Source organism: Homalodisca vitripennis, chromosome 5 (genome assembly GCF_021130785.1).
Source record: "Homalodisca vitripennis isolate AUS2020 chromosome 5, UT_GWSS_2.1, whole genome shotgun sequence".
Classification (NCBI taxonomy): Eukaryota; Metazoa; Arthropoda; class Insecta; order Hemiptera; family Cicadellidae; genus Homalodisca; species Homalodisca vitripennis.
Genome location: NC_060211.1, coordinates 158,499,481 through 158,515,541, shown reverse-complemented (window position 1 = coordinate 158,515,541; position 16,061 = coordinate 158,499,481). Strand labels below are relative to the sequence as shown.

At 30.9% G+C, this 16,061-nt stretch overlaps 2 protein-coding genes across 2 annotated transcripts in view; both read right to left on the bottom strand.

Annotated features, from left to right (window-relative positions):
• Positions 1-9,054, bottom strand: part of LOC124363059 (FMRFamide receptor-like) — a 488,228-nt gene extending 479,174 nt beyond the window's left edge. Inside the window, exon 1 of the mRNA XM_046818138.1 lies at positions 8,701-9,054. Coding sequence (XP_046674094.1) covers positions 8,701-9,037 — 337 coding nt within the window. The 5' untranslated portion in view covers positions 9,038-9,054. The remainder of the gene's footprint in view (positions 1-8,700) is intronic.
• LOC124363060 (FMRFamide receptor-like) overlaps positions 1-16,061 on the bottom strand; it is a 573,595-nt gene that overhangs the window by 267,748 nt on the left and 289,786 nt on the right. The gene's annotated exons all lie outside the window — the stretch shown is intronic.

Sequence of the window (16,061 nt, the reverse complement as noted above, 5' to 3'; positions counted from 1 at the left end):
AATTTCAAGCATCGGTTGTTCTGACATAAATATAAATCTTAAGGTTTCAAGATAACGGCCCCTGAAATGTTTTAAAAATTGAATCGTTATAAACTATTTCGACCACTTATTCGACCTTGAGAATTATTTCATTTGCGTTGCGTAAATTATATGTCTATCTAATAATATATTTTTAGTTGGACATATCAATAAGGTAGCCACGCGTAACATCTACCTTTCTTTCAATTAAGCCTGACAATATACTTAGTTACTAAAGTAAAGAAAATCTTTAAAAATATAAGTTATGCTCAGGATAACAACATTGCCTAAAAGGATACATTTTATGATTTTTAAATAATTGTACACTACTTATAGCTCATATGATTTAAAGAAAATACAAAAATACATTTTATTGGAAGGTTTCAGTTTATAGGCCATTATTTTTTGTATTTTTTAACATTTGCTTTTATCTATGGCATTGGTAAATAGTTGCTAAGACAGTGTGATTTTCAGTGACTGTTTTTATGGCTAAAAAAGTTTTTCTCAATGAATTTTATTTAAATAACAGCGTGTTTTATATAAAAATAATAAAGAGTATTAAGAGTAGTAAAAAAATTATAAGAAAGTATCGTGTTTAGACACATTCGATACGGTCTAGTTATAAAAGCCACGGGATGAAGGCGAGGTAATATTCAAATGTGAGCAGTTTGACCTGGAAACTGTAGACTAACTTATGACGTAACTAACGTTTACTATCCTTGCAGTATTTAGAGTCTAGAGATGGACGAACTAGGCGTTTTCATTTCTTAGAGTGGGAAAGTTATAATATTCTTATGGTTTGTATTTCATTGAGAATAATTTTACAACTCACCAATCAATTAAATCGTTTTATTAAACGTATAATTTTTAAACGGTTAATGAATGTTTCATGAATTAAGTCAAGACAAGAAGAGGTTTATAGTGAGTTTCAGTTTTATCAGTATTCGCTAGTTACCGCTTTTGACATCAAAATAAATAAACATATATATATAGTTTTATTAAGTTTTTACGGTTGTACAATTAGTAAATTTATTTCTGTCTGAACGAAGCTTCATAAACCCTGTCCAAAAGTACCAATCTATACATCATTAATCACCTAGGATTAAATATTATGTATGTTAGTGAACATATAAATACATAGTAAAAACATTAGTACATCAACTAGCGTGTATGAGAATCCTACAAAATCGGTTTCTACATACTTATACTATAAGAATACAATAACAGACATCTATTTATATAAATGTAAATGTAAAAAATACGAATATTTCGTAATGTTTACGTATTTTGAAAAATCAAAGAAACAAAATTATTTCAAGTTCAAAAAAAGGAGTTGTCACAGACATACAAGACACAAAAGCACCCAACACCTTTAGTGTAGTTCCGTAACGTCAAAATAGTTTTTCTCTATAAAGGCATTAGCTCGAGGAAGCAAAAGCAATTAGTATAATTACTTTATTGCTGCGCCGATGGTGAGGAATTAAAAAGCAATTGAGGATAAAAGATAATCTTAATAGAGAACGAGAAAATGTTAATGAAAAAGAAACAAAATTGATTGGAAAGTCCATTTCCTTAATTGGATAATTTCAGATTACGCGATTAAGGTGTGGAAACTTACTTATACATGAATAAGTTTTGAAAGCAGTAAACTGAGTGCTTTAACGCTTTACGACCTGTGAATTTGTTTTGAAACCGTTACTGGCTACTAATTAGTCTCTTTTCTGAATAAAATTACAAATATTTACACTTATTTATAGTATAAACTGAATTACTTCGTATAATATGCATTTCATAAAGTATTCGCTATCAACTTTGTTGGTTGTATAGTGGAATAGTTCAGTGCTAAAAGTATCTGGATATAAATCATACCAAATATTCTTATAATAACAACAAAATAACCTGTACATTTCATCATTTAATTTTTAAAATAAATTAACGATGGGAGATACAGATTTATATCCTACCAATGACTGGCTTCATAACACAAAATAAAACGAAGGTACAGTTCTTGTTTGTAATTAAAGACATTTCTTCTCTGTAGGTTATTATCAAATTCTGTCAATGAATAAATATAAATGAAACTATCTTTTAAATATAGAAGCTCATATTATTCCTGAAGCAGTCTATTGTAAATTATTTTTCATTAGTTTTCTCATTCTTTAAAACTTATACTTTTTAGAGTTGTTGCGTTCTTCTTTGTAAAAGGGATTTCTAAAAATACCTGCTTGATTTTTGCTTTTAAAGCAAGATATTTTGCAAAAAAAATTTAAAGTTAAGGAACTCCTAACTAAAAACACTTTTTAAGTAATAGTTTAAAATTCCTTAGTTATTTTATTTTATTTTTATGATTTTTCTTAAACGAATGTTACATCCTACTTTCAGTATCTTAGATGTCTATGATAAGAGCCATATGCATTTTACGGTTAGTATATAACTTTCTCAAGTTCGGTGTCACGTGTTGTTTGTGACCTTGGCTCCAGTGACATCGCTTGGGTTCATCCTCTCAAGTCCGGATTTTATGACTTTTTGTACCATTCATATACCACCTTAATATAGCTTTGAGTGGCAGTACACAGTTTTTAGTTTACCTGTTCTTGAAGCATTAGATTAGTTTAAATATGGAGAAGAGTGATTTTGAAGAGTGAGAAGTGAATTTAGAATCTTGAATCAGACTATATTTTGTAACATGAATAAATGAAAAATTTCTAAAACTTACTATCCTTTGTCCTTTCAAATCATTCATCTTTAATAACCACGTTCAAACAAAGAAAGTATAACAGTTATTTTTGGAAGTTTAAAAAATACTATTTTATACTTTCTTTTATTTCAAGAAATTGAATTGAAGTATCAAAAACACTAATGGGTACACAATATGAGCATTATATGCGATTGTATATTACATGTTCATTATAGTTAACTATAATGATACATTTATAAAAAATATACCTCGAATAGCTCCTTCTATACTAAAGTCCAAGAAATGTTGGCAATTTAACACTTTAGTTGCCAACCACTTTATGCAGGGTCTTCTTTAAGGCAAAGTAGTTTCCTTTGAGTATTTTACAAGGCCCTGTGTATCAATACGATAGATTTTTCATCTCATTCCCGAGGCCATAAATATTATTGATGCACACAACTTTGTATTGCTCTTTAGTTTGCGTATAAGAGATTTTACATTTTCGTGGAAAACACTGCATTATTAGTGACACTCGGCCTGTTGAATTTTCTTACCCATAATGTCTTTAAATATTTCTCTATTTCATAGGCCATATGCATAAATTTCATAAATACTGCGTGGATGTGTTGTTAAACCACCAAATTTCAACTACTATGCGTCTTGAGTTCTTCCTTATAAAAGCATAATATAATATAACGTTTTGTTACGTAACCTAAATATGTACTATTGGCTGAGCTTTAGCTAAGCCTGTCATTAAAGGAGCTGAAAAACTTCCGTTTCTGTATCTCTGTATGTGTATACGTATACAGTATATATCCGCACGATATCTTGAAAATAAACTGAGATATTGACTTGAAATTTTGTATGACGCCTTATTTCTATTTAGAAAACACTGAGTTTAATGATGGTGAATGTCAGCCTATAAGATTTAGCTGAGCGTTAGCGAATATTTTTACATTGGTCTCAGGAGTAACCGTGCAGGTTACGAAAAAAAATGGCAGAATACATTTGTAGAGAAACTGAGTATAGTTGTAGAAGGTTTTCTTTAACACATGCAAGTTTCATTCATTGATAAAAGAAGAAACGAAATTGCGGAAAGTCTCTGGTAAACATCACAGACAAAATTTTATTTTATAGCGTATTTGCTACTTAATACACACTATAGTCACATAAACTTTTATGACCCTCTTGTGAAACCCAACTTAAGAAACGAAATGAGAATGTGTTATGGGAAAGATATATCTGTCAACATTTAATTTTATATTTAATATTTACATATACAAGAGTGGTTATACAACGATGTATGGCTAGCATTGGAATTTGGAAAAGTGGAATTGAAGCTTATCAGTTAGTAGGATTACTCAGTTTCTACATAGTCTGCTAAAGGATGTAAAAAATTCTTTTTTGCGCGATTGGCTGTTCGTCTATCCATGTGAAGGGCATCTGTAGTGTGGAGTGAACTGTACATTTTTAATTTTTCAAGAAACCTCTTCTTGTGATTCCCCGAGACTTTTAGAGAGGATCAATCTTCGTTGTCCCCGACCATCTTCAAGATCTGTGCAGCTTTTCGAGAGGGAATTCCTCGCTACGAACTATGCGTACAACAGTACAATACCGAGAATTCACAGGTTGGGAAATGGTCTTCCTGCGCATATTGATTTGTTCAGCATGTCCGACACATCATTCAAGAGGGAGGTCACTAAATATCTCTCTGGCCACATGTGAAACTCTGACACTGAACGTTATATTTTGCTTGCTGTTTTTTTGTTTTTGTTTTTTTTTTGTTAACACTTTTGTTTATATTTAATGGCATCAAACCCTGCATGTATTGTCGCATATTGTATATTTCACTGAATAAAGATGGTTTCTTGTGAATGTTATATATTGCTTGCTATTTTCTTAACACTTTTGTTCATATATTATTATAATAGCATCAAAATTTGCATGTATTGTAGCATGTTTTATATTTTGCTAAATGGAAATGGTTTCTTGTGATTTTTTTTATATATATCAATGAACATAGGCTACGCTAATCTTTATTTTTTTCTTTCGTATTGTATTTGTTCATATGCATATGTATGTCTCAGTAGTATATATGTAACTCTATATTTTATACGCTACCGGTACTTTAATTAAGTCTTTTTTACGGTTCCACCTTCATGTTGCACTTGTTTATGAACTATATTGCTGTTGTAATTTTTCTTTTTATTCACGATGTTGATGTTATTTGGGACTTGTTTTGCTTATTTTTTTGCTTCTGTTTGCTTTAGCATGTATGCATGTAAACTATTTATGTAAGTTGTTTATATCAAGCCTCTTGTATTTTCTCAATACCTATAACAAATGTGAAATGGTGTATACCGTATGTAAATAAATAAATAAATAAATAAACCTCAGTTAAACCTTTTACACAATGGTGGCGCACCAATACCTTGTTTATTGAGAATAATCGTAGATTTCGTACGTTTGTTCTTAGAATATTTGCGTCTGTACATTTTTGAATGCGTGGCAGCTGATATGGTATGTACATATAAGATTTTATATTTCTACATTTTAAAATTGAAAAGTTTCCTCTCCAAAGCCATATTTTTTGTTAAAAAGCGATAATTTTGTAACACAAATTAATCATAACTTTTGATTTTATCCCCAAACTTTACATGTATAAGTTGCTTAAGAAAAGGAAATTAACTGCTTATTTCTGAAACTTACTAACCCAATTGATATTTTTATATTTATCCAGATGAAATTTGACCACAAACCTTACCTAAGAAAAAAGCCATACATACAAATATATCACAATAGTGACTTTTTAATTTTCAAACTTTTTAACGAAATAAAGGATTTTTTATCTGCGAATGCATGTTTTAGTTTTAAAAAGTTCTAACTATTTCAATCATTTCGTTTATCAGCATATATTAAATGATTATGTTATGGTATTTTAAAAATTTATTTAACTATATGTATTTATTTTAAATGATTTAATAGAAGTATCCCTAGATAAAAAATAAAATTAAGTAGATGTAAATTTAGTTTTAATAGCTAAACCTAGCATCAACCAGTCACTTATGAAAGGAATTTTACAAATAATCTTCACAAATATGTATAAAATACAAACAATAAAAAAAACACGTGTATTGAATGAAAGTTAGCGAAGCATATATCTCGTGTGGATTTCTTTGTTTTCTATCTGTCTCTCTGTCCGCATGATATCTCGAAATCAAACTTAACCAATAGATTTGGGAGATCGCATTCGTTTTCTTATGATAAACACAGAGTTGAATGATTTTGCATGAATTTTAGTGAATAATTTTTAATTGGTATTACGGGTAAGCATAATGGAAAAGAAAAAATAGTAGAATAAATAAATTATGTACAAAACTTAACACAATCATATGGGAATTGGGTGAAAATTCAGTGTTATAATTATTGTGATGAAATTTGATTTGATTTAGGCGTATTCTTAAGTTGAACTGTACTCCCTGCTTACCGACAATTTTATTATATACATGTATCTATAATATCTAACTTAATGAAAAAGAATGAGAATTTATCGTGTGATAATGCATTAGTTGGCGTTATTGGTGTCTATCGTTAGTTGGCAGACTTTACATTTTGATTGTCGGGGGATGTAAACACATTTTTGATATATATTCCATTCTGTCGTTCTGTATGTCAATAATGAAATGAGCTTTAGAAACAAAAGGAGATGATATATTGAGCTATATTTAAAAGAATAAAAAACATTATTGTTTTAGATTATCAATCCATGTTTGGTAATCTAGAGTCAGTGCTGTGTAACCTCATCACTAAACAGGCAAATTTATGCATTCCTCGCAAGGTTAAATTTATTTTAAGAAAATCGATTATTTAAGATCGATATTGTTGATATTTATAGATTAAATAGATATAGATTATTTAAGGATATTATTTTAATTGAGTAGTGCGAATAAGGTTTCTATTTAAAACTGTGATATTATTTAAAAGGACAACGATCACTGGCTTTGTTGCGTAGTAGGTCAATCAGTTTCAAACAACCTATTCGAAGTGGAAAACGTGTTTTTTATAAACGCCTGGGTCAACATAATCATTAGGTAAGATTGTCCATCGGGAATTTTTAGAGATACATTTTTATAGCCTAATAAGGTTGTGATTAAACTAGTTATATAAGTGATATTTTTACGTCTCGAGTTATGCCTCATTGATAATAGGTTGTCCGTCACAACTTAATTAATTTAACCTAAATTAGTTTTCATCACTAAGAACTATCTTGGGTAGAAAGATATCAAAGAATATAAAAGAGCAATACTTTTCAAAAAAGGAATGGAACAGGATCAGGTTATTGTTCTTTTAACAAAATATGAACTATTCTTCTTTTGCCAGCTGTGTATATTTAATAACAAAATAGACTACATGGATGACATAGGATGGCATTACGTGTGTATGCGTTGTAATCACAAGTGAATGTTAAAGACCAGTTTTGCAATAACTTCTGAAAGCACTAACTTAATGTCAGATATAGTGTTTTTTACATAAGGAATTACAAGGAAATATTTACTATTTTCGAATATTTTCACGAAGTAGTGGGACCTATCGTCATATTTAGGTTAACTTAATATACATAGTCTAATTTCCTCGCATGTAATTGCTATACTTTGTTTAGAGCTTGTTATTGCCGGTGGAAGGTTTGAAGGGTAATAAGATTTCGAACATTTTCCATCGTCATGTAATGTGTTACAAAATGTACAACACAACTTTTCTAGAATTGAAATCTCTCCTCTTTGTCAGGCGGAAGACAATTTTTATTACTAATTTTATGTACAACTAAATATTTAAGTACTAATTAATTGATTCCGCACATCATTAAAAAAATAGATTTCAATCCTCGAAACGTCGTGGAATGAATGGTGTAAAATATAATGATGGTAAGATATAATGTCCGAAATCCTACTTCCTATAACTCCTATTAAGGGCCCATCAAACTTGTACCTTGTCAATGTAAACATCAATAAAATTAACAACTATTACTCCTGAAGCAACCATTGCTGTTCACAGATTGTGTCAGTAATAGTTTCCGACTTATTTGCCTTTTCAGGATTTCAGGTCAAAACAATAAAATATTTTTTGTATGCTCGATCTAGAATATATTATGGATTCCATATTTTCCTTCTCAAACATCCCCATGCTGTAAACATACAAGTATGTTCTACTTTACGTCTAATTTAAAATGTTCGTTTTCTCGACACATTTATTAGTATTATTATTATGATAAAAGTTTACATTAATCAATATTATATGTTTTGCAATTAAGCTCATTGACTTTTGGTTAATAAGTTAATGTTTACTTTAAAAAAGCTAATCATTACACCCTATCTGCCCTTGTAGTAAATAAGCGTAGTTTATATTCTAAAGTTTTTTCTTGAGACCTGGTAGTAAGTAAAAAATGTCTTATGGAGAAAGTCAGGCAGATATTTGAAAGGTTTGTCAGGAATAAAAGTAAAAAAGATGTGTGGAAAATAATAGGCTTTCAAAGTGTGTGTTATGCATTAATTACTTAAGGTTCCTACAGTGAAATAGCAATAAGGAACATACGTAAAAATAAATAAATGGACGAAAAACATGCCCAGTTATGGCTTTTAGCTATTTAATTTGTTTTTAATTGTTATATCGTTTTGTAACCACTATAAATAAAAACGATTTTGTACAAAAAGAAGTTGGGTGGTAACGTTTTTGTATTGTTGAGTCGTATTCAATTCTAACCACTAAGATTTTATTTTAAATGTGGAGGTAAATCAAATTGATCAAAATTTCTTTGATATTCAACATTTGACATTAAAAACTTTACTACATGGCAATCTAAATTGCATACTTTTATCTTAGTAATCATTTAATGAAATAACGTACATTTCCATTTTGGCTTCAAATGCATTACCTTTCAACCGTACTGTTAACCCCAGACAACAGCTCTTATCCATTAAACCCAAAGCTAATAACCACCCAATGCCTACTTGTGCAGTCGACAATCCACACGAAGTACTTCCAATTCTGCCAGTACCAAAGGTAGTCGGCGGTCTGGAGGTCGGCCCGATTCTCGAAGGACAGCGCGTACATGCACACGAGGTAGACGAGGTCGGTGACAGCGAGTGCCGTAAGGTAGGTATTGGTGGACGAGGACATACGGCGGCGAGTCAGCACCACGATGGTCACGAAATTCCCCAGGACCCCCACAAAGACCACCGCCGGCTGTATGACTTGCTGTATCCAAAATCGCGAACCGTCCCTGAACAAGAAGGCGGCGGCGCTCTCCGTCAGCTCGTCAGTGGCGTTGGTGGCGCCGCAATCCATGTCTGATCACAGACGCTGCCTCGGACCGACTGCGGCGTCGTGGCGCGACGCTCTCCACCCACCTCCCATTGTTGACCCCCTCCCAGCTGTTCACCTAAACACCTGTTACATTCCTGCCACTCCTACTTGTTTCAAAACTTCGCCCACGATGAATTATTTAATTAACGCCAAACCTGTATTTAGGCCGGAATAAATTATCCTGTAGTCAATTTAACTTTACTACCGTTGCATGTGTGATGGAGAGATAATATTAGTAATATAAATCACCACCGATCACGGTCTATTATTACGACCGTGGTTTTTATTTTTATAACCCATTGTGACCGTTTAATCATTGTATCCAGCTTAGCACGCTTAGAGGTTGACACAAAATTATCCATTATAATTTATTCATAATAAGCTTGTACATGAAGAAATAAATTTTAATGCAAAATTTAAGTCTACATAACTTTCTCAAAATATGTAAGTTCATTATACTTTGAAATATATTTTATTAAGGTGTTCTTAATTTACGAGTGTAAAAAATAAAAGTATACACATAAGGTCATTATAAAATTATATCCTATATGTCGGGGTAGTTAGGCTACTTGTGGTAATACAAATACAATAATTTATAACACAAATAATAATTATTCCTTTATTAGGATATTAATGTTTGAATCTTTTATAAGTGTTTTGATTTTGTTACAATTTAATTCATTCCGATATTTTCTCGTTATCATCATGGTTACCTATATGATCTATGCATAAATACTCGCTAAAACTCAGCCATATATCACATAATGACTTTTATCAGCATCGAAATAAGTGATTTTCATTTGCAAATGAAGCCTCGTGTATAATTTAAAGCCTATTAAAGTGAATTGATCTTCGTTTTCCAGATATCGTACAGACAGTCATACAGAAATAGATATACAGACTTACATACAGACATACTTACAAAACGACAATCACACAGATATACATTATATAGAGATGGACAGACCGATACAAATGAACTTTTTGCAGACTTAATTAATCACAACTAATGATAAATGAGCACAAAGGGTCTTAGAAGAATTAGATCAATTCCTTATTAGTATTTTCTTGTATATAATATAAAGCTGTGAAGGACATAGGAAGGCAGCATTCCCGAGATTAACAAATATTACTCTGCAACATTTCAAAATCCATAAAGTGTCTTCCTTTCCCCATACATTTGAGTATTGTATTGATGTGTTTCGTAGCATGATAAGGGCAATAACTTGGCATTTATAATTAATTTTCAGAGGATAAAGAGGATTTTTTTCTATATTCAAGTATTTTACATGGTCGAATTATCATTTACTTAATAATTGGTTCTTGATAAAATAGACTAACATAAGTTTCTAAATATTTAAAGGGCGTAATCAATTTAAACCAAGAAAGATTAAAACCGTGTCTGACGAATTATAAATAGCTTATATGTTTTGTTACAACATGTTTATATATAGTCTTAAAAAGTGGCTATCTTAAAGTGTTCGATTACTAATAAGTATAAATATGTTGTTTTTTGACCAGTAATTGTGTAATGAAACAAAATATGCATTTGCGTAGTTTAAGTAGTCCGTTAACGTGGTATAAAAGGGTACTTATGGGAATTTGGGCATTTGCCATAGTTTAATATTACAAGACGAGAACTCTACGAGGATTTGAAACTTCCCTCCCATTATTTTAAGTTCTTTGACATGTGAAGAAAAAGTAGGCTACATTGCAATTTTCAAAACATTCTAATATTCAGACTTCTTAAATATTCTAAGTTATAGTCGCCAGATGTAATGGTGGGAAATGTTCAAAATCCCAGTATACTTTAAAATTAATCACCTTGAATAATAAAGTTTAGACACAAAATGTTTATTTTACAACCTATGCGTATTATACACTATCTACACGCATTTATTTACACGTAACATAATCAACATAATAGTTTGAAAAGTTTGAGTTAGCTTAAGGTTTACAAGAAAATGTAAAACCACATGAAATGAAGTGCATGCACATGTTTTTTTAGCAACTAACAAACTTTGTGTGGAGCTGAACTGTTGGTGGTAAATCATCTGATAATTATTCAGCCAAGTCTGCAGTTGCAGCCAAAACTGGTGACAATGTGTGAGATAAATTCTAAACTGTGGTGACACAAGCGTTATTCCGCACCTTGCTTCTTTCGCCACGGTTTTTGCTCCTGACTCACTCTAGAATTAAACCATTTCATAACAGAACACTTGTACTAAAGAATATTTACTGCCTCAAAATGTTAATATTTATGAATAAATGTGAAATTTGTTCATGTCTACTAATCCGTAATCTGTACCACATAAAAATGTAAACCTACCTAACTATATACTGTTTTTTTTTTTTTTTTTTTTTTTTTTAATATAATCTCATCATTCATTCTCAGATAGTATTCTATAGTATTTTAACTTAGTTTAATATAGTCTGGTTCTTCCTGTACACTTTTGTACGATTTAATGGACATTCAAAAAATATAATTCCTTTCCAGATAAGCATAAAAATATTAAAATCCATAACAACAATTTGTAAACTCTCAAACGTGCTTACAAAATGTCACTACGATACATAACTATTTAAAATTAATTCAAGTTCCTTTAAACTCAACTTTTAAACTCTATAATTTTTTTTTTGGGTTTCTTAAAAATATTTCATTCATCTGAGTATATAAAAGTAATATATATATATATATATATATATATATATATATATATATATATATATATATATATATATACATAAAACATGATTAATGTAATACGAACGAACAAACAATCGAAATAGAAAGAGTTAAATCGATTGTTAACTCTATTAACTCTAAAGTTAATAGAGTTAAAGGTTTTTGAAAAACAATAAAAGTTAACAGAACAAAATAGTTAGATAGCTAGGAGGAGGTCTGCAATATCAGTGTAGAAAAGGTTTTTGCGTGGAGCGATGCGAACTCACCAATGCTCACGTCATCCTTGCCTCACACCAATAAACGAGATGGAACATTTAGCTTAGATCTATGAATCGAACTATGTCAATGGGTAGACCCGTACAGTGTTATTAACGATACTTCTATCACTCTACAACAGTCACTGGCATTAGGGTGGGACACGTGTGATTTAAGGGGTACCATCTGTCTATAGACATTAACGGAGTACAAAAAGGCAGAGACCCGCACTTTGTTTAGTGTTACTCACACATACCAAGGTCATACCGAGAATAGTTAAAACGCAACACGCCCAACGGGTTAAATCTAAAATGGGGACAAGGGGGGAGGATTACGAAATATCCCTCTACTTGATGAAAGAGAAAATGACACTGCTTACGGTAGGTCATTTCACGAGCAATTCTACCGGCACACTGATTGAATCCTTCCTTAACGACCTGACTTCACGAAGTGTCTCTCAGGCAATAAGAGACTATATTCTGAATTTACGTCAAGGGATGAAATTCTATAGTCAGATCAGTTTATTGACTATTTTACACTGGGAGTATAAATACAAAAATAATGTGTTTTAAGTAATGAACCTAAGACTTACTGTAACCAAACGTAACTAAATATTATACAAAACCTATACAAATAATATATTCATTTGATCAATAGATATATATATATATATATATATATATATATATACACATACATATATATATATGTGTGTGTATGTAATAAAGAAAGTGTAGTCTTTCCGTTATAATAACTCTTAAATTGTAAATACCAAACATAACTACTATGGACATTATACAAAACCTAGAAATATACATATATTTTTTGTTTCAACAGATGTGTCCAGATAAAAAAAGTTTAATAGTTTTTTATGCTCCGTTAAAATGTTTTATGCTATGTTTCTTAACCATAAACATATCAAATATAACGTAATTAGTTGAGTTATGATATAACCGAGTCATTAGATCCTTTCTATATTCGATTTACAGAAAAAAATTGTAAATATAGTTTTGCAATTAGTCAGTAAAGGTTTTTCCTTAAGAGCTTGTTGTTTTGTTTGACTTTCACACCAGTTCATTTCATGAGGTAGTAAAATGGTCTTAACATATTTCGTTCTTTTAATTTGGTATCCAAGGGGTCGATTAAAGTCGGTATATCCACTCTTGCAGTCGGATTCGTGGACCTTTTAATAATAAATAATAAATGTATTTATTTTTTTCATTCTACCTTAAAAACATACATAAAATAAATGAAAAACGTATATAAATAAGAATCATACACAATATAATCACACTTGCCAAGACTGACTAAATGCACCAAATGAAAACTTAAACATATATTTAGATTTTAAAAAATAACGTTCAAAAAAATTACTTTAAAAGTAACTTAATACTTAACTTCTTTCAGTCCCCTTACATATCTAACCATTACAAAAACTTGTAAATATACTGACTTTTGTAAATAGCAGAAGAGAAAATTTAGGGCCTCCACGTCACTTAGCCTGTTTGGAAGTTCAAATTATTTAACATTAAAATTATTTTACATCATTCAGACAGTGAAATATTGAGATTTTATTTAATCTTTTTCGGCCAATATTTTTTATTACTAACCGTGATTCGCTTAGTGTATGAGAAATTATTGAAATAAAAATAAGCAATAAAAAAAATGTTAATTGTTTATGTTTTGGAACTGTAAATTGATTCCCGAGTCTTAATTTTTGCTTTTATTTTATATTTTGTGTGGTATGTTACTACTCTTTCAAAAGAAAATCTTTAGAAATTTTATATACAAAAATTAACTCAAAAAAAATGGGACGTGAATGGGCTGTCTTTTTCGTTACTTAGTAGCCTAAATGCATGATTTTGTTGAATATATATTGCATTCAAATAAGTATCGAATATACTGCCCCAAAAATTAATTTCATAATCAATTCTATTCTGAATCAATGAAAAATATAGCATATACATAACTCTTTCGTTAAATTAAATTGGTTGTAACAAATTCACAATACGTGCATTCCAAAATGTAATGTTTTTTTTATTTCATCGATAAAAGTTTTGTTACAACATACACAGACGATGACATTGTATTAACTATATTATGAGTTATATATCGAAATTGTGGATTCACAGGGCAGAGTTTCACGCAGGATAATTCAGAATTAACATCATCATTGCAGGCAACTTCTGCTATAATCAATACTGTGAATAATATTGACAGTTCTTGATATTTTAAGTAAAGCTTTTAATAAAATTTTTAATAAAATAATAAGATATTAGTTGTACATAACTTTTGTAAAGGATATACTTTGCATGTATCCCGAAGTTTTAAAAATAAATAGACTATTTTAATATACTCTAAAATATTTCATATATGTTACGTTAACCTCTCAATATATATTTCATGAAAGTCATGTATTTGAACTATTGCTATTATAAGTATCTAAACATACTTGAACTAAGATCCCAGAACCAGAAGATCAAACAACATTGACTGAGTGTTAGGGATGCAACTCGAGGGGCTGTATGAATTTAATTTCCGTCCGTCTATGAAACCTTCCGCAGGATATGTCGAAAGCAAACCGACCTATAGACATTTCTATAAAGGCAAAACAGTTCCATGAAGTGAGATGTCAATTTAAGGGACTCGCCTGTGCGTTTGCGAACACTGCTGCATTGGGTTTAGGGAACTGATGATAACACAGACAAACTTCCAGGGTAATTGTTTTAATAAAGTAAGCGCATGTTACATTTTAGGATGTGAAATAATAACACATTTTAAAATAGTAGCTGTAGACTTTGTTTTGCAGCAAAACCTGTTCCACAATACTTGGTGCCTGCTCTGTAGTGCCCCTACCTTGTTTTATACTAAACTAACTAAGGATTCAAAAATTGAATAAACTATTTTTATATAGTGCCAGTTAATAATTTACTTTTAATACTTAGGAAAAGTGACGTGGAGCAAACCACAAAGATCTTTTATAAAAAAAAAAAAAACTAATAGTTTTATATTATACTCTCCCAAAACTTTAAGAATCACAGCACACGAAACAAAACCCTTTAATTTTACTTTAGCCGTTGCAGACTTTTGACTAGAAATACTTGAATGGCTTGGAATCATAAATTTTGTCGAAAATCTGGCTGAACTGTATGTTCTTCCTATATTATTAATAGCGAATAAAAATTAATAAATATGTTGACATTGGCATGTAAATAATTATTAACCCATACGAACATTAAAAACTGCTAATTGTTTACAACGGAGTGATTCATTATTACTAGTTTTGATGTGACGGTTATCGACTGAGGATGGCTCTCCACAATGACCCGAAACCATTCTAAATTTTTAACCATGACAGCTATTTTCGATATGGTTTCAACCGGATCTTCAGGATTGAGAGCTCAGGAATTTATGAAGTTTTAAAAACCCAGCCCGGTTTATATCTTCCACGTGAACCTACCACTGGGCACAGCTAAAACCAATGTGTCACTTAAATCTGGGCAACCTTATGGATGTCCAGGAGCGGCAGTTCACTAACCGCAAATGTTCGAGATTCTGGGGTGCAAGGGTAATTTGATGTCTACTTCAGGAAATGACTATTGGTTCTTGCTAGCCTAGGTATAAAGGCATGCAACCTCCTGCCTGCTTTGACTGGAGGGGCTGGTTCACGACTGGCCTCCCTTTCTTTCGAGGAGACATGACTTAGAACTAGTGCCCCAAACCTTTCCTCACGGATCTCGATTAGAGACGGATCTCACCTCTAACGTTACCCATACAGAATATCCTGTCTGTTTATCCCGACGCCTGTAAAAGTCCTTATAGGACTAGGTGGGATTTATAAAGCTTCTTGCCCTAAGAAAAAAAATTAAATTTTAAAAAGGTTATATTTCAAACAATATTAAAGGGAATCTCTATCATTTATCTATTAATATTATCGTCGGAAATATTAACAGTCGTTAGAAAAATTAAAACAAACTTTCTAACGATAGCAGTCACTGCCCTGATAGTATCAATGGGTAGTTTTCTAAAATAAAAGTCTAGTAATTCGATGGAATATACGTATCT